At 44.7% G+C, this 19,185-nt stretch overlaps 1 protein-coding gene across 1 annotated transcript in view; it reads right to left on the minus strand.

The window, feature by feature from the left end:
• Window positions 1–3,265: 3,265 nt before the first annotated feature.
• The window catches only part of vstm2a (V-set and transmembrane domain containing 2A), a 69,398-nt gene continuing 53,478 nt past the window's right edge, over window positions 3,266–19,185 (minus strand). The window contains exon 5 of the mRNA XM_068582234.1: window positions 3,266–5,168. Coding sequence (XP_068438335.1) covers window positions 5,089–5,168 — 80 coding nt within the window. The 3' untranslated portion in view covers window positions 3,266–5,088. The remainder of the gene's footprint in view (window positions 5,169–19,185) is intronic.

The raw sequence follows: 19,185 nt of genomic DNA on the forward strand, positions 1-19,185 counted from the left end.
TTCACTCCTCAATTCCAAAGAGGATGTCGTTTTTTCCCCCTCTCTTCATTTTCCATTCCTCTATCTTGTCTTTCAAACAGATGAATGGCTGATGAGATTTGACTGGCCCATTTCTACCAACAGAGGAGTCGTTTCCTGTTTCCAAGGATTTCACTGATGAAGGCTGACTTCCAAAACCAAGAGACCTGCAGTAAGACCAATTTGCAATATCACCTGCAAACTGCTCTCTTTCCCCTCAGACGTCACGGGGATGCTGAGCGGCGTCGGGTCGGTCTGTGCTAAGGGAACGATCTCCTTTTCTGGTCTTGCGTAATTCTGTATTCTCTAACAGTTTGTATATGCTTTGTTACGTTTGGTCACATGTCGCTAAAACATTTATTCTACATATTTGTACATTGTGCATTCATCAATACATGTTTAATTTTATGGGCTATTTTTTTTTTTTAAAGTGGCGGGTCTAGGTGGAAATCTTGAATATGTATGTATATATATATCATTACCTTGAAGACATTTAAAATGACATTTAAAATGCCTGCACTTACTCAGTGCACGCATTAACGTTGATAGAACATGTTCATAACACGCGTATATTGTGATCAACACACTGATTACCTCGACATGGTTTCATTATGAAGACATCTACAGTTTGAGTTATTATGCCACTTATCACGTGGAGTCCCATTGAGTATTATATATATATATATATATATATATATATTCTACGTTTGAATAGTAACTTGCACACTATTAAACGTTCCATCAACTCTTGTATTAGCACAAGAAACTTGACAGTATTTAAGAAGGTTATTTACTGTAATGCATCTAAGCACAACACAATGTGTTGCAATGTGTCGTCTCTTTCCAAATCATCTGTGTTGTACTTCAGACAATGTATTTGTCTGCACGTGATCGTAAAGTCATGCTTCCGATCACACCCGTTCCTCAGAAAAGTGTTTTCTGGTTTCATATTCCCGTCATCCTCTCTCTCTACCTCTGGGCAGCGGCGTGAAGGAAGGACGCTCGGCTTCTGAGTGACACTTAGCGGCTCCATCGAGTGAAAAGTGATTTAAGCCCAGAGAAAAGAGAGCGGGCCAGTTTCCGTTGAGTCGGCACTCTCCGGTTCCCTCAGTGTGAAGCTCAGTGTGTGAGCGACCAAACACACGGGATGCCTCAGTGTTTGAATTTCATCTGTGAAAATGGTTTATTTAAATATTATTCTGATATCGTCATTATAATACAAACTGTTGCAATGTTCCAGTACAGAAGCCTCACACAATACCAAAGAAAAGAGAACTAGAATTCATCAGAATTTTTTTGACAGCTTAACAAACAGACAGGACTGCATTGAAATGAAATACATTAGAATAAACAAACACTTCTAGAGTGGAGGAGTAGCGTGGCATATAAAACAGAACAGAAGAATGGTTGTTTCTGAAATAGCATCCTGGAGGAAGGACCTGCTTCTCTAGCCGTCTCCTCTTCAGTAACAGAGCGTGATGCCTGGAAGCCGTTCAGCCTCCATCGCAACACAGACTCATGTCAGCTCCTCAATAAGCATCTTTATTTTTAGAGTTGTTCCGATACCAGTACCAGAAACGATACAGCCAGGAGGCCGGCTCGGGTTTTAGCGAGTACGTGAGTCTATTCTCTGATCCGATACGTCACTTCGCTGCTCATTTAGACTACACAGGAACAACTTCACGTGCACTTGAGCTGTACATTCAACAGAGATGAGGAGGGAGATACGTGGCTCCTTCCATTATCAGTTGCAGGAATATCACAGGCTGCTCTCATCCGGTATTCGTAGCAAACACAATGTGTTGGAGATCGTAGATACCCCAGAAAAATGATTTAGTATGTTATCCACGTCACCACGAATGAGGAAGTGTAACGACGGCACACGCAGGAGGGCCGGCGGCTCCGGCGGCCCGGAGACCACAGCTCCTTCACCGTCGTCACTGTCCATGTTTTTTGGCACAAAACCCCCGTGGCATTTATTTCTTGGCTTAACTTAATCAAATATTAGACAACCTTTTCCCGACTCTTACTGAGTTGCCTGTGAAGACAGACGTTTGGTTGGAACAAATGGTTGATGGTTTTCGCAGGAAAATTAGAGTGACTTTTGGTCAGATATCGTACAAACGATTTGAGTACGAGTGAGACCTCTCGCTTCTTGCTCACCTCTTTGAGAGATGCTCGAGGGTATCGTCAGACTAGAGGAGAGGAGGAAGGTCCGTGGCATTCATTCTGTGTGTTTGTTCATGCGTTACAAAGAGTTTAACCTGAGACAGATCATACAACAATGATTACAATCATATCACATCCATACAGGGTTAGTAGTACACAGCTGTTTAATAATGATACTAATTTTGTTTTTAACGTTATCGGATTGCAAGTGCAGGTATTGTCATCGGTATTAGGGGAGAAAAATGGTATCGGAACAACTGCATTGTTTGATTCCTCCAATCACAATATCTAATCAATCATGGCTCCAATCGGTCCTTCATGTTATTCAGTGTGTAGCTCGGAGCCGCTGTTAAACCGGCCCAAAGATTAGGATGAAAGCCTTATAAAGGAGATGTTTCTAATATTCATAGCTATATAGAGAATTTTTTTTTTTTTAGTCATACATTTTTCCCAAGTTCATTTTGAAGAGATGAAAACCCACTTTGGACTTGTTAACACTTGAATATGAGTACATGACACCATTGTTACAAGTACAGAACATCACTGGCGGCGTCTGCCTTTTTAAATGGATGCTTAAAAAAAAACTAAAAAAATGTTAACATGCTGATTATTTCATTTACAAGTTGTACAGATCTGTAACTTTGTACATGAGGGTTGGACAAACTGTCCACTCAGACAGGGCACACTCTCCAAAGTGTGCGGACACAAGAGAATCATCCTTCAAACAAAGTGGACCGTTTCCTTTCTGCAGACTAAACCTTCTGGATCATCGTACATTACACGTCATTTCAAAAACACAGCAATTGATTTCCAGCCACAGCAGATTGGCGTATACTATGTGACAGTGATGCTGGATTAACTGTCCAGATTCACCCTCAAGCTATTTGTGTAGTGAGGGGTCAGACGGGTCCTCTATCGGCCTCATCGTGTCCCCTCGCTGCTGATCGCCAGATGTCTCGGGTCTGATCCCAGAGCAGTCAAAAGCGGTCTGCCGCTTGCCGGTGCTGAATCAGCAAGTTTCTCTCCTCAGTTCTTTGGGAATGCAGTGCAACTATACAGGGTGATGGTGGAGGGGGGAGGAAAGGGGGGGGGCAAAGCTCGAGGGAAGGTGGATGTTGTGTTCTGAGGACACAGCACAGTCATTGTTGGCCATTACATCCGTACGTATGTGTGAATGTTAGATTATAGCATAACACCACATGAAAATCTACTCATGCTTCATGTTAGTTTAGTAATTCGGTGTAAATTTCGGCATGAACTGAGCAGGGACACAGCATGAGCTTCGGGGTCAGCGTCTTGATCTTATTGCAGGACAGCACTCACTTACTCTGGAGACATAGCATAACTCCTCTAGTGTTCATTGATATTTCAGTTTAAAGGGGAGCGAGTGTTGCTGTTGGATGCATAATTGTCTTTTCAGCTCAAAAGTTAACAAAAGAATAGCGTTTATTTACTTCAGGTTAATGTGTATCTGTTGTTGCTCTACGGAACCCAAAAAATACCTTTGTCTGTGTTTGTGTCAGATTGTCAAAGCGTTTTGTTAATAAATGCTCTGCACGGATAAAAATCTCTATGAAATATCATCTGAAAATAAAGCTAAAAATATATTACTGTAAGATATAAGAGAGAAGATTAACAAAACTAACTCATTTCTTCCAAACACGAGTCATATACAGTGTTGATGATGCTCTCTGTGTTGCACTGCATCTCAACTCATTCAGCGACCTGCAAAGTGTGTGTGTGTGTGTGTGTGTGTGTGTGTGTCTGTGTATATATGTGTGTGTGTGTGTGTGTGTGTGTGTGTGTGTGCTGGCGTCAAAAACCAAGACAAAAGAGCACTACCCGTAATCCAAAGTGGGTAAACTCTCCTTCATCCCGTAGTGATGAGCAACTGAAGCATGCCGGGTGAAGATGCTGCGGGTCAATTAAAATTAATCATCCAGCGGTCACATATCAGGATTTTCCAATGACGCATAAATTGTGACATCCTTTTTTATTCCTACTGAGGATGCGATACAAATTAAGATGACGGGGGACAATTTATATATCACACCAAAGCTAGCACATTAAAATAAAGCTAAATTCAACAAACTGTAACACTGAACTCCCAAGTGTTGACTTATGTAGCTCAATAACTTATGTTCCCCTCGTTTACGCCGCCAGGTCAATAAGCATGCACACCTGTACACGTATCACTAACAAGATGTAAAAGTATGCACATTGGATCATGGCCATGGCCCACGCAGCTGGAGAGAAGTGAGGATTCAAACCCTGTTTTAATGCCAGCAGTCTGAACTCTTGACCTGTACGTTCATTTCTTTTGTTTCTTTGAGCGGGCCTGTTATTCACAATGGAGCTCCGTGGCCAATGTGGTGAGTCTCAGCTATGTATACAGCACACACAGTAATTCTAGGTGTTTTAAAGAAAACAGATATATATATATATCTAGAATCATATATATTACACAAATATAGATTCTCCGTTTTTTTCTTGTTCACTTTTGAGCAATAAACACATGGAACTGGAACAGGGAGACCATAAGGAAAGTCATTTTTCCATGAGAGTTATCCAACAAAGCTACAGAGTCCGTCTGTGGCCTCAGAGGGCGCCGCCGCCGTCTGTACAAAAGGTATCCGAGAGCTGTGACGGTGGCGTGTACAGTGGTGGAGCGATGTGCTGCGAGCAGAGCAGTGGTGGCGGGGGAGGGGGACGGCCAACTGTGCTGTCCGCATACAGCGTGTGTGTGTGTGTGTGTGTGTGTGTGTGTGTGTGTAGATGTATATGTGTGTGTGTGTGTGTGTGGATGGAAGAGGGGGCGGGGACTAAGGGGGGTTCTTGTTCACTTTGAGAGCAAACAGAGCGAGGGGAAGATCAGGGCGCAAACCATGTCAGTTCTTCAAATTATAACAAGGCGCCCCTCACCAAAGCACACGCCAGGACCAGGACCGCCGGCCCGCAGGTGGAGCAGGATATTCTTGTACCTGAGGAGAGAAGAAACAAAGGAGGTTTACCGATAGAACCGTTGGACGGATTTGATCTGGCTGGATGTAAACATTCACCAACTGGATGAGGACTGATGATGAGGACACTTTATGATAAGTACACCCTGTTTAGCATCAGTAAAGCATAAATAAACACTGAATTCATCCCGTAGAAAGCATTATTCCAACATGAACACTCATTAGTAACTCATTTATGAACACAGTTATGTAGGTCACAGAACATACTTAACTAATACTTAACTAACCAGTAGTAACTAGTGAATGGAGGAGTAGTAACTAGTTAATTAATCATAAAATGCTAATTGTTTTTGTATTATTTACTGTTTACAAATGATCCTAATGATCATCTGTAAGTCCCTCACAGTTCATTTACAAACGGGGAATCCCTTAATAAAGTATGAAACCCAAGAATGAAACATTTATAACTGTTTATGAATGAGTTACTAATGAGCATTCATGTTGGATTAAGGCTTTATAAATTATGAATTCATTGTTTATTCATGCTTTAATAATGCTAAATAATGTGCACTTAAGTGCTACCAAATGATGTCATGATGAATAAGGACTTATGTATTTGTCATGAGACATCAGAGAGTTTGCACACTGTACGTATGTCTCAAGAGAAACCAACGTGAAAAGCTGCAGTGTTCCACCTCACGCCCATATATGGACGCTTAGCCACACCCCTTTGCATCGGATACCCACGCACGATGTCTGTATGAAACCAGCTGGAGAAATATTACAACTGTCAGAGCAAAAGCTTCGTGCGGACCAAAGGAGTCCACCAGGGAGGACGGAGTCGGAGGTGGGATGGATAAACCAACTGTAACCTAGGCGACGCTGACCAGATGGGCGGTCCAGTGAGACGAGCAGGCGACAGGATGTGACGAATGCTGCGATGACGAAACATCCTGGTTACCGCAAATAAAACATGCATGAGGTTTGTTTTGTGTGTTTGTGGTTTGTTGGGGCTGAGGTGAGACGTGACCTTTGACCTCCCACGTCGCCTTGTTGTGGCAGACTGTGTGTGTATGAACAGTGTCCTGGCATGCAAGTACCACGACCTCCTCCTCCTTTCATCAAACACATGTGTGATGCGCCCAAAACAAATGTGATCTGCCAATAAATATGATAAAAAACACCTTCACACTTGTTTGATGGGACTTTCATTCTGCAAATACACATTACTTCATTTAGTTTTTGTGTAATCAGGAGTCATCCGATGTTGTTTACACGCCAAACATGTCATCACCAGTCCGGCAGCTTCTTATTAGCAACACATCTGTGCAGTTTGAGACTTGACGCTCAGCATCTTCCCCTTCAACACGTTGAACTGTTGAATCTCAAATGGACGAGTGAAGAGTGGAGTCAAAGCTAATGTTCGAACATGAACGCCGCTACCTTCAGCGCAGGAAAGCACACGCGTAACCCGCTGAAAGCAAACAGGCTTTGAAGCGTTGTGGGAGGATTTACACGAGCAGCTGCCGCCGCCTCGGCCCGACAGACCGCTCACCCCTCTGCAGGCGTTTACTGAGCATCTGACATGACTAACAACTGCACACCAGAACACAGACGCCTCAGCGCCTCCGATCCACTGCGACCCAGAGACACCCGACCCGCACCGAGCACGGCACCGTAGCAACCCGAACCCATGACGATGGAGTGATGCGGCGAGGAGGAGGGGGGGGGGGGGTGGAGAGAGAGAGGGAGCGAGAGAGAGAGGAAGCAGGAATAAAGAAGGAGAGAAAGAGGCAGCAGGAATAGAGCGAGAGGGAGAGAGAGAGAGAGAGAGAGAGAGAGAGAGAGAGAGAGAGAGAGAGAGAGAGAGAGAGAGGATTTGAGCAGCTTGCAGGAGGAGTGGTGTGAGGCGAGCAGGTGTATGAACTAGGAACTGGAAGAGTCAGTAAATCTAATGGATGTGTTCTGGACCCCGTGAGGGAGCAGAGCGTCCAGCGGGACTTGAACCAGCGCTGGATTGTCTGGGCTGCCCGGGGATGAATGGAGGAGCGGTAGGGGGGCAGGATGGAGGGCTCTGACCCTTCACTCCTCCTCCTCCTCACCACACCACCACATCTCATTTGTCCCGCGGTGATCCAGGAGCAGGAGCACCACAGAGGAGCAGCGATCACTGGAGGCCAAAGCATCAAACTGAGAACAATGAGTCAGCCTCCAGCCACGAGGAGAGCGAGGCCCCGACGGAGAGCGACAGCACGCGGAGGACCGCGCGCCAGCTCACCCGCACGGCGCCGTCTGCAATCAGCTGCTCTCGAGCCGTGTGGAGGATGTGCAATTTAATTAGAAAAATAATTTTAAAAAGCTTTTTCTTTGTATTTGAGGTAACACTGAGCGCGTTCTCCTGGTGGCCGGAGAACGTGTGAAAACGCAGCGGCGCCACGCCTGAACATCCTGTCCCAGAACATGTGTCGACAGCGTGTGCATGTGTGTGTGTGTTTGTGTGTGTTGGGGGGTTGTGGAGATGACGCAATACGGCATCACCCGACAGCACACAGCCGGCGCTGCACAGTGACCGTATGAATATGGCCCTGAAAAAATAATTAGTACACTTTATGATGAATGTTACACTGTTTGTCTCATCAGTCTGGATTCAAGGCAGGCCACTCCACAGAGACGGCCCTCCTTGCTGTCTCCGAGCAGCTCCACACTGCTAGAGCAGCCTCCGTCTCCTCTGTCCTTATCCTTCTCTCCTCTGTCCTCATCCTTCTAGACCTCTCTGCTGCCTTTGACACCGTGAACCACCAGATCCTCATCTCCTCCCTCCAGGATCTCGGTATCTCAGGCACCGCGCTCTCCCTCTTGTCGTCCTACCTCCACCATCGCACTTACCAGGTAACCTGGAAAGGATCTGTGTCTGATCCTTGTCTTCTCACTACTGGGGTCCCTCAGGGCTCCATCCTGGGTCCTCTCCTCTTCTCTCTGTACACCAACTACCTCGGCTCTGTCATTCGCTCGCTTGGCTTCTCCTACCATCGCTATGCTGATGACACCCAACTGATCCTCTCGAAACGCAGATACCTGAGTGAAACTCTGCCTGTCTGACCGACATCTCTCAGTGGATGCCCACACACCACCTGAAGATCAACCCTGACAAGACTGAACTGCTTTTCCTTCCAGGAAAAGGCTCCCCACCCAAGACCTCACGATCACCTTCAACAACTTAGTGCTGGCCCCGACCCGACTGTCAGGAACCTCGGTGTGACACTCGACAGTCAACTCTCCCTGACTGCCAACATCACCGCAACAACACGCTCCTGTAGGTCCATGCTACACAACATCAGGAGAATACACCCTCTTCTCCTGCAGGTCCATGCTACACAACATCAGGAGAATACGTCCTCTTCTCCTGTAGGTCCATGCTACACAACATCAGGACAATACGTCCTCTTCTCCTGTAGGTCCATGCTACACAACATCAGGAGAATACGTCCTCTTCTCCTGTAGGTCCATGCTACACAACATCAGGAGAATACACCCTCTTCTCCTGTAGGTCCATGCTACACAACATCAGGAGAATACGTCCTCTGCTCACACAGAAGGCAGCACAGGTTCTGGTCCAGGCTCTGATCATCTTCTTGACCACTGTAACTCCCTCCTGCAGGTCTACCTGCTAATGCAACTCGACCGCTGCAGCTCATCCAGAACGCAGCAGCTGGACTGATCTTCAACCTCCTGAAGTTCACTCACACTACTCCGCTCCTCCGCGATCTTCACTGGCTACCGGTGGCCGCCTGCATCCGCTTCAAGACATTGGTACTTGTGTACCGTGCTATGAACAGATCGGGTCTGACATACAGTGAAGACATGGTGAAACCGTACACACCAGCTCGTTCACTCCACTCAGCTTCAGCCAATCAGCTTGTAGCTCCGTCACTGTGAACTCAACACTCAACAAAGTCACGAGTGTTTGCTTCCTGGCTCCTCGATGGTGGAATGAGCTCATTGACATCAGGACAGCAGGAAGTCTCTACATCTTCCCTCGCAAACTAAAAACTCATCTTTTTCGACTACACCTTGAACAAAGACAGTAGCAGCAGCACTTTAGCAGCACTTACATGTCTCTTACTGATAGCACTTTGTAGTTTGACTTTGTTGAAGAATTTGCACTCTCTTGATTCTTGTTCTGAGTTCGTACTCACGGTTGAATGCACTCATTGTAAGTCGCTTTGGATAAAAGCGTGAGCTAAATAAAATGTAATGTAAAGACATTTAACCATAAATTGCTCCCGTAGCTGTGCCTACGGTGTATGAATGGTCACACATCTCACTTTAGTCGGTCTAATTGTGAAACTATGTTTTCTGAGTTTCACAAATTATACTTGCTTTGGGTTTTACATAAATCATCCAGATCTGCTGCCATCGCTCCTACCATACTTTATTTGTATTACTTTTTTTACCTTACATTTATTGTAATTATGTGTGTTGGAGCAGAATAAGCGTTGGCTTGTACAGAATAACTGTCTGTTCTTTGTGCGTATGACAGTAAAACATCTTGAATCTTGAACATGTGCAGGTTGCATTAATAACCGTGTTCAGCACATGAATCTAATAATTGCAAGCAGCTGACGTGTTCCACAGGTTCACAGCGCCAGGCTTCAATGTCAGATTATCAGGTAAAAATAACAGTCGAGCTGATCCTGCACTGCGTGACTAATCTGGTGGAAACGATGAGGAGGTTTAGAGGGAGAACCTTGCAGAACATCTGTGTTCATCAGCAAAATAAAACATGATGAAGTCTTCCTGCGTGGGCTCACAGGCCCTGTTGTGTCTGTGGATGCTGTTGTTATGTGTGAAGGTGTGTTACCTGTTTCAGAACAAGTCAGGTGACATGCACTGCTATGAGCCAATCACAGCATGTGTATGCAGGTTGCTATGTTATTACAGGGTGAACTGTGTGTTGCTGCCATAGCCCTGTGTGTTACTGTGTGTGTACACTTGTTACGTCATCAAACTGACGGACATAAACTAACACAAGTCACCATGGTCTCACGTTGGACACTCATATATATTCTTAAGTGTTTTGCTGTGAACGCACCATAAGAATAACTCTGACTAACATCAGGTTGAAGTGACAGAATAGTTCTTGCCTCAGCATTTAGCCAAGTGTGACAAACTAAAACAAATGCTTACTTTAAATTCTTATTTCATGCCATTTATTGTGTATCACTTTTATACACTTAAATAAAGTGATTATTAATTGTTGCCTGATGACATCACTGAGGCATCAACGAGTATTGAACACGTCCACAGGAAGTGGCAGCTCATTGGGAAGCAGCGTGTGTTCCCCTGTCTTGACACTTTGACCTCCAGGCCGGACGAGCAGCTTCAACACGGTGAACCGGATAGAAAACAATCGTTCCCTGAACCAGCGAAGGTCCCACCATGTCTCTTTCCTCAGAAACAACAAGGTGTGGTTGCAATGTTGTGATCCATGCTGCTGATAATGATATCCTTCTGGTTGTCACACGGAGGGTCGCCCACGCTGCACAGCTGTGCCTGGGCATGTCTCAGGCATCAATCCTTACATCCTCCAGATGTATTATTACAAATCCATTGAACAACTCTTCGCAGTGCTACAGTCGCTCTAGACTCTGGCGATGAAGCCACACTACGCCGAGCAGCAGGGGCATTGTTATTCATACGTTATTGATTTGCTGTTGTCAGGATTTCTATTGCTTTAGTTGGTATTTGTGAAGTCATTTTTCAGTTTGGTCATCTGAGAAACGAGTGTAGAGGAAGGTGCACGAGGATACGATGTTATCACACAAACCACAACTGGAGGGAAATAGCTATAGCTCAGGAATCCAGTCAGAACCAACATACGCCACCAACACACTAATCCCCATTAATCTGCTAATTCATAGAGTGAGACGCTCCAAGACGTGTTTTCAGGAGTCTTGTCTCCTCAGAGGGCCACAGTGTCCACAGTGTTTCACCAACGATTGGACAAAAGACAGAAAAACCAGGACAGGTTGTTTTGTCCTTAACTTCACAATCATTTTGCAGCCCATCAAGTTTTATCTCGTGGCCCAGTTTGGAGGTATGTTAGTTAGTCCATTTGCAAAGTCAGTGACGATTACACACAGAAATATATATGCACACAACTATGGTGAGAAAATGTGCTCAAATTTGAAGCTGTAACTCTATTATATGTATATGTATGTCTGTTACCTATAATAATATGTCTGTTAACTATAATAATATGTCTGTTACCTATAACAACATGTCTGTTACCTATAATAATATGTCTGTCTGTTTAAATCATGGCTAGTTAACGATCGATCCAGTAATGGTAAATTGCCGTTGCTGTCCTGTTGGGTGACTGAGGGATCTTTCTCTAACATTTCCAGCGGAGGGATGAACTCCAGCTCGTGCAAAAAGGTTCTCAAACTCCAGCTGAAGGTCAAATCAAGTGTTTCCATTTTTATAAAAGTCAGAGGGAAACGCTGCATGTTGAACACAAAGAGGAACTATGGCACTGAAAAGATAAACTGTAGCTTTTTTCTATTGACCTCACTGAGATAGTTGGAGTCTCATTTTAACTTCAGGAATACATTTTGCACAGACCCTTTTGTGTGTGTTGTCCTCCCTCACTGACACTGGAGTTGTGTAAGGAAGAGATGTCTTCTGGGAGTGTGATATGATATTGACAAACCACAAATTACCACAAAGATACATTTCTCCTCAAAAAATGTTTTAGCCATGATTTAGAATACATTTTTTAATTCAACATAATGAGTAAATGATCTGGATTAATGCACCTGGCCACTGTGGGGTTCGCCCTGTGGACGCCGCAGGCGGCTGCAGGTTATGTTTTTATTTTGAGTTGAAATCAGAGACAAACATTTGGAACGATTAATAGGAAAACACTTTTAATAAGGTTAAAAACAGGTTAGATTGTGTAACTGCGGTGCAGCGTCGGGTCGTCTGGTGTGCAGAACAAACACAGGACTTTCACCCAGGAGACCGCTGTGTGTCCTGAGCAAGAGTTGACTTTATACTTTATACCTTTTTAAGCTTGTTAGGTAACGTGAGGACAGCCAGCTATGGTTACAATCAACACTAGTTTCATTGTAATGGTTGTTACTTCACGTTGAGTCGTTGTGTTTCCTAAACCAATCGCTTCACACCGTTGGCCATGTCACATGACCATGTGACATGAGCACATGGCATTGAGAGGTTCTGTAACCCTGACACAAGGCTGATAGAAAACGTATTTATTTGAATGCCAACATGACATTTTTCTGGCGGCTGGGTGAAGAACAGACACGATGAAGCTCATGACTTTGGTGATGGTGGCATTGGACGGGTGAAGAGAGCGTTCAGCTCTTCAGCACGGCGGTCCGAGCCCACAGCATCATTTGAAGTCTCTCCTTCAGTGGCAGCCATTATACTGAATGTGTGAGACTCCTATCACACATATGCCACTTGCACGACTTCTATCTACGAGCATGCATCTGGTGTCAAGTTGTTTCCATGTTGTTCTCTCCTCGGCGTGAAAAGCTTCCACAAACAACTGAAGATCAACACTATGTCTAAAGCCGTTATTCTCATATAAATCCTACGCTACGCCAGTGAGCATGATGAAGGTAAAGCTACCTGCGGTGCTCCTCTGCTATTTTTAGAAAACAACAAAGGAGCAACATTTGTGAATGCTCGTTGTACACTGCCATGCCTTTTTAATTGCTGAGTAAAGGAAAAGTACAAAGAGTCTATCAATACAGCTGAATACACAATAATACACTTTTATTTTGGCAGCTTGGTATTATTTCTTTCATCCATCACTGTGGCTGAAAGCTCTCCGCCCACTTCCTGTCATGGTTTGCTTGACAAGGTCACCATTTCTTTACAAGTCATTTCGGATTAATTTACAGCTGAGTTCTCTCGTGGTTATTCAGCCGAAGGAGGGAAGCTCAAAGAAATGTGAATCGTGAAAAAAAAAGGTTTCCATGGCAAAGGCGCCTGACTTTCATCCCGTATCTTAGGGTTTAGAACTGTGCCGGATGTCTGTGCTTTGCTCCGCAGTAAAGTCCACAGAGGAGCTTGAAAAACCGACTTCTCCGTCGGCATAATGAGAGAGAATATCTGTCCGCGCTAATAGAAACCTTGTCGGGCTGTCTCGGTGCATGCTGGGATAGAATAGAGCCGCACTGAATATCCTACTTAACCTAACAAAACGCACTGCGTTTTGCCAAAATGTTTTTGGCGGTGTGAAATGGCGACGTGGAATATCAATTCCGGGCCGGCGAGGCTGAGCGGCTCCGTGAGGCTCGGAGGTGAATCACCGCGGCGCCTCGAGGGGAGCTGCAAGCTGGCGCGCCGCCAGGCCCCGGCTCTCGCCGCTCATCTGGGCCGGCTGACTGGTGGCTCTGCTATAACAGCGGCTATCTTGTTGACTGATTCACTCTCTATCGGACTGGATGTTTTGGCTGACCGACTGGTGAAACACAACTGGATGTCGTTATCTTGCAGCTTGACTGTTCAGCTATGAGTGAGGGGAAAATGTGATGACGCCGCCCGGCTCCAGAATGACCGTCCACGGTGCTTTGAAAGGCTCCCAGCAGCAGTTGTGTGTTTTACTGACTTCACTGCAGCCATCTTCCAAAACCATCCAGCCATGAATGACACGAGTAACAAGCCTCTTTTAGAGCTTAATGCCCAGCGCGGAGCAGATGTACAGATCGCTCAGTCTGTTGCAGCGTCACTGTTTACCTCCCTCAATCAAAACACTGATTCTATGAATGTTTCAGCGTTTTATCAACATTCAGTTTGTACTTGTTGTTATGGGCTCCATTACATTACATTTCAATTCAGTTTATATAGACCAAAATCACAAATACAAGATTTGCCTTGGGGGATAGTAAAGACAGTAAAAACGGGAAGAAACCTTCATAGAGCAACAGAGGAGGATCCTCTCCAGGATGGACAGAAGCAACAGATGTCATGTGACCAGAATGAGCAACGTAGCAGACTTACAGCATATTACTTGAATATGACAAAAACTATTCATAAAATGAGTAGTATATGCATGGTCCACGACCCAGTTGACGGTGTCAATGTAAGTAAGGACATTTAGGGCTATCTGTTTAGGGCTTGTTGAGACCCACACAGGGAAACTAAAACAGTGACATTAATGAAGTGATTGGAGACAGACGAGGAGGTTCATGGGAATAATGGATCAATACCGAGTCAGACATGTTCCCTTCTGCTCACATCCACCTCACGACAATTTGAAGTCGGGTAAAAAGGGTAAAAAATGTAACTATTAGATATAACCATAAAACTCTGCCTGGTAATTTCTGAAAGTGTATGTTGAAATATGCAAATGAGGCATTATCGGACTAAATATGTGTACATTTGGATACATTTCTATTAAATAAATGAATGTTGGATTATGCCAAAACATATTTAGAGGAACAGCCTTGAAGGATCGGTTCTCTAAAATGACCATGATAAGTGCATTTACCTCACATGGAAGTATGTTTCAACCATACATCTGCTCTATTATTATTCTTCTTCTGGTCTAATGGGAGCACTGCGCTGGTCTTCCCTTCCCACACGGTGCAGTAAAGCCTGTTGGACCCGTGTAGCACATCCATTGTGAGGCTTCAGTGTTGCAGGCTTCTCCACAGAAGACCAGCGTGTGAGTGAGGAAGGATCCACTGAAGCGTGCACACAAACTAGAGATGACACGTTGACGTTGCGTGCGACTGCTTAAGCGGTAGGAAAGCATCCATGAAGGGCAGTCCGGCAGCTTGCTAACCACCAACTGGAGTGATGACTCACTGCTGCTCTATCCGGAGACAAATGCAGCCAAGGCAGTTTAAAACAAATACGGTGCTTCTTAAAAACAAGGTCAGCGTTTTCCTTATTTGTTTGGATGGATGCTTACGCAGGAAGCTGAGTCCATATTTGTTTTGCTTCCATGCAGGAACCCGGCCGGCCTCAGGGCGGAGGGACAAGTTTGGCCCAGGGGGCATTTTCTCCTCCTTATTTCTCCTGCCCGCATTCAGCTCTGGTCACCTCTGAGCTTTGGAAAAAACAACACTGCCAAGAAGGATGCGGGCCGAGCTGTGATCTAACAGCATCTGACACGCTGCTGCTGCAGCCGCTCCACCAGCCGCAGTCACCGCCGCCCCATCTGGAAGGCCTCATTGTTTACAGACGCAGCAATGCGGAAAAGGAAAATATCTGCACTCTCCCAGGTTTAATTTTGTCCGAGCACGTCGACCCATTGTTGCTCATCCGCCTCAAACCCGAGCAGGCAGTAATGGAGCTGTGTCGCCCTCAGCCGTAACACCTCTGTGGCGCTCGGAGGAGGCGGCTGAGGCTGCCTGAGCGGCCACGGCGGCGCGTTTATCAGTGTCAGACACGCCGCACACAGGACTCACTGCAACACAGTTGTCAGCATAATTTGGCTGCCTCATAATCTCTGAGTCTGCAGCCCCGGGGATTATTCTACTTTTTCTTTTTTCTTTTTTTTTTACCTCTATTCAATGGCAAGTAATATCTTTCTCTGTTTGGCCTCGGGGTGCAGGAGGCTATCTGAGCAGACTCCAAGAGACCAGGTAGAAAATACATTCATAGATAAAATAAAAATAATGCAAGGAGTTGTTTATGAGAGAAGAAAAGCTGAGGGAAAAGCTCCACTGCTACAAGTAGAACAGCATGAAGGCACAAGATGATTTGAGCTGACGGATGCTCACATGAGAACGCCATGAAAGTGCAATGCGCAAGACTACAAAGTCAAGATGTGAATAAGACATTAGAAGAGATGGCTCATTGTTTCACTGCCATGAGAAGACACATCGGAGTTCGCTTATTTTGTCCAAACTATTTTCCTGATGGTTTGAGACCTTCCTCTCCAGACTCGGGAGGCTCGATCAGCGCTTTGATTCCATCGGGAGAGGAGGTCGACGTGTCAAACACACACAGGACTGTGACCCTCGAGGCAGCTGTTTGTGTCCCGTGTGAAACCAGGTCAAGGTTTATGCTTATTACCATGGTTTTGATACATAACGTTCCTACTTTAATAACCTATTTAATTTCTTTAATACGACAACTTATCTTACATAACAAACATACTTCTTTTAACAAAGTAAGCCTCATGCGTTTATAAGTGTTTGTAACGTTTGTGTAACGAGCAGAAACTGTCAGTGAATTATTTTAGGAAAGATAATGTTTGTGAGGAGCGTACACAGACACTTTGAAAGAGTTGACCAATCAAATGGCTGAGAGTCAGACCTCCATGGTGATCCCTGTCAATAGTGTGACCGCTTCCTTTGTTTCAAGCTGTACTTGGTAAACACGCTGACTCCACGCTTATGCCGAGCACATCACAAATCTATTGACGTCTGTGAAGTTGACTGATCCTTTTCATTTTGGACAATGCTGATTAAATATGATTCCTGATTCTGCATTGCCAATTTCCTGACTCAAGTGTTTCAAAAAGATTATACTTTTTTAAGAATAAGATTTAGCTGCCTACTATCATTTCCCCTAATCATGAGATCTAGAAACAACAAACATTAGTTCCTGCTGGTTCCAATACAATTAGACATATTTTTGATTGCTTCCATATTTACTTACTCAAATCAAAGTTCTTAATCGGCAGTCTCATTTTCTGTTGCTACAGGAGAATTATTAATCCATGGATTATTATTACGGAGTGTTTTGTGTCTGACATGATTACAAAAAAGAAAACATCTTAATTAATTCAGTTTACAAAACTAATTTGAAGTGATACTGAGCTTTACCAGACAAATATGATGACCTATATATATATATATATATATATATATATATATATATATATATATATATATATATATATATATATATATAGTTACAGAAAAAGAGTTCTTGAATAGGTGACACTTTGACACTTTATGTTTTCAATCCACTGGGAACAAAGCTGACATCAGCAGGACTGAAAGGGTTAAAGGAGCGTCTCAGACGGTGTCAGCCCTTATGCAGCACCAGAGGCCTCCAGCTGGAAGGTAACTTAGCTTTTCTTTCAAAGAGCTGAATGTAATTACAGGCTGGCTATTAGATTCCCCTGATGGATACGCCCTGAAGTTAATGTCATGAATTCCATTGGTGCAAGTTCAATAAAAACAATGATAACGTAAAAGTCAGTATGTCTAACACATTCATGTGATTATAGCAAATGTCAAATAATTCTAACAGAATTAGTTATTGTATGCATGAAAAGGAGCCAACCCTGGAGATGGTATTTGCATGAGTTGCTTTCAGCCCCTTATTAAAGCATCCCTTGTGTCTTTACACCAAGTCTACCAACGAGACATGTCCCAATTCTACCCATGGCAAAGTTTGAAGCAAATGAGGATAATAATTAAGAAGCAGCGAAATTCAAAGCAAATACAAGTGGAAAATAATATCTCAAGCTGCTCCTGATTGGCCAGCCTGCTCTGCAGGGAGTCCCAGAGCTCGGCCGCCTGCAGCAACAATACCCTCGGTATCAAGGTGAGTTGTAAGAAGCACCAGAGGAGGCCGCCGTAGGAGCTCAGAAGCTGCTTCTTCTAAAATATAGCTGGGGGCCTGACCATGTGGCGCCTTAACATTAACAGTAACATCTTAAAATCAATTTCAGAACTCACATGTAGCATGCAAAGAGACACATAAAAAGGCTGGAATGTGTTCTCGTCTCCTAGGATTAGTGAGAAGCCCGGCAGCAGCGTCTCGGGGCTGCTGGAGGCGGACAATTGACTTGCAACTGATCCTTCAAAAAAGAGAATCGCAAGACTTCAAATGAGACGTCTTCAATATCGATAGTGAATGAAAAAAGACCTAATGTTGGCTCATCTGAAGAAAACAAGACCCGAGTCGCTTGGTTATCAATGGTATTTACATTAGTATTATTGTATCGGACAGTTCCTCCAAACAGATGTCAGTAGGTAATGCCGTGTTCACACCAAAGAGTTGTGGAATATTCCTGCGAGTAGATTACATGTAAAGTCAATGCACAGACGCAAATGGTTGAGAAAAAGCTAATTTTTTCGCCGGGCGCCACGAATGACGCAAGAAAGCATTGCGAATATTTGCATTTTCACCATTTTGCCAGAGTTGATGAAAAATTCCCCCGATGCTGAGTTGCGAAAGCATCGGGTGAGAGACTCCGCCCACCATCAGCGCCGTCCTGCCAGAGCAGAATTCAACTGCTGCTTCCATGGCTGATAGCGGGAAGGAAAACTGTTTTACAGGAACGTGACTGGGTCAGTTTAGGTTAGCTAGTGATGCTATGTGCTGCTAACTACAGGAACGTGACTGGGTCAGTTTAGGTTAGCTAGTGATGCTATGTGCTGCTAACTACAGGAACGTGACTGGGTCAGTTTAGGTTAGCTAGTGATGCTATGTGCTGCTAACTACAGGAACGTGACTGGGTCAGTTTAGGTTAGCTAGTGATGCTATGTGCTGCTAACTACAGGAACGTGACCGGGTCAGTTTAGGTTAGCTAGTGATGCTATGTGCTGCTAACTACAGGAACGTGACCGGGTCAGTTTAGGTTAGCTAGTGATGCTATGTGCTGCTAACTACAGGAACGTGACCGGGTCAGTTTAGGTTAGCTAGTGATGCTATGCGCTGCTAACTACAGGAACGTGACCGGGTCAGTTTAGGTTAGCTAGTGAGGCTATGTGCTGCTAACTACAGGAACGTGACCGGGTCAGTTTAGGTTAGCTAGTGAGGCTATGTGCTGCTAACTACAGGAACGTGACCGGGTCAGTTTAGGTTAGCTAGTGAGGCTATGTGCTGCTAACTACAGGAACGTGACGGGTCAGTTTAAGTTAGCTAATGATGCTATGCGCTGCTAACTACAGGAACGTGACCGGGTCAGTTTAGGTTAGCTAGTGAGGCTATGTGCTGCTAACTACAGGAACGTGACCGGGTCAGTTTAAGTTAGCTAGTGATGCTATGCGCTGCTAACTACAGGAACGTGACCGGGTCAGTTTAGGGTAGCTAG

The sequence above is a fragment of the Clinocottus analis genome, unplaced genomic scaffold, assembly GCF_023055335.1.
Source record: "Clinocottus analis isolate CAN_PGR_092001 unplaced genomic scaffold, fCliAna1.0.p SCAF_18, whole genome shotgun sequence".
Classification (NCBI taxonomy): Eukaryota; Metazoa; Chordata; class Actinopteri; order Perciformes; family Cottidae; genus Clinocottus; species Clinocottus analis.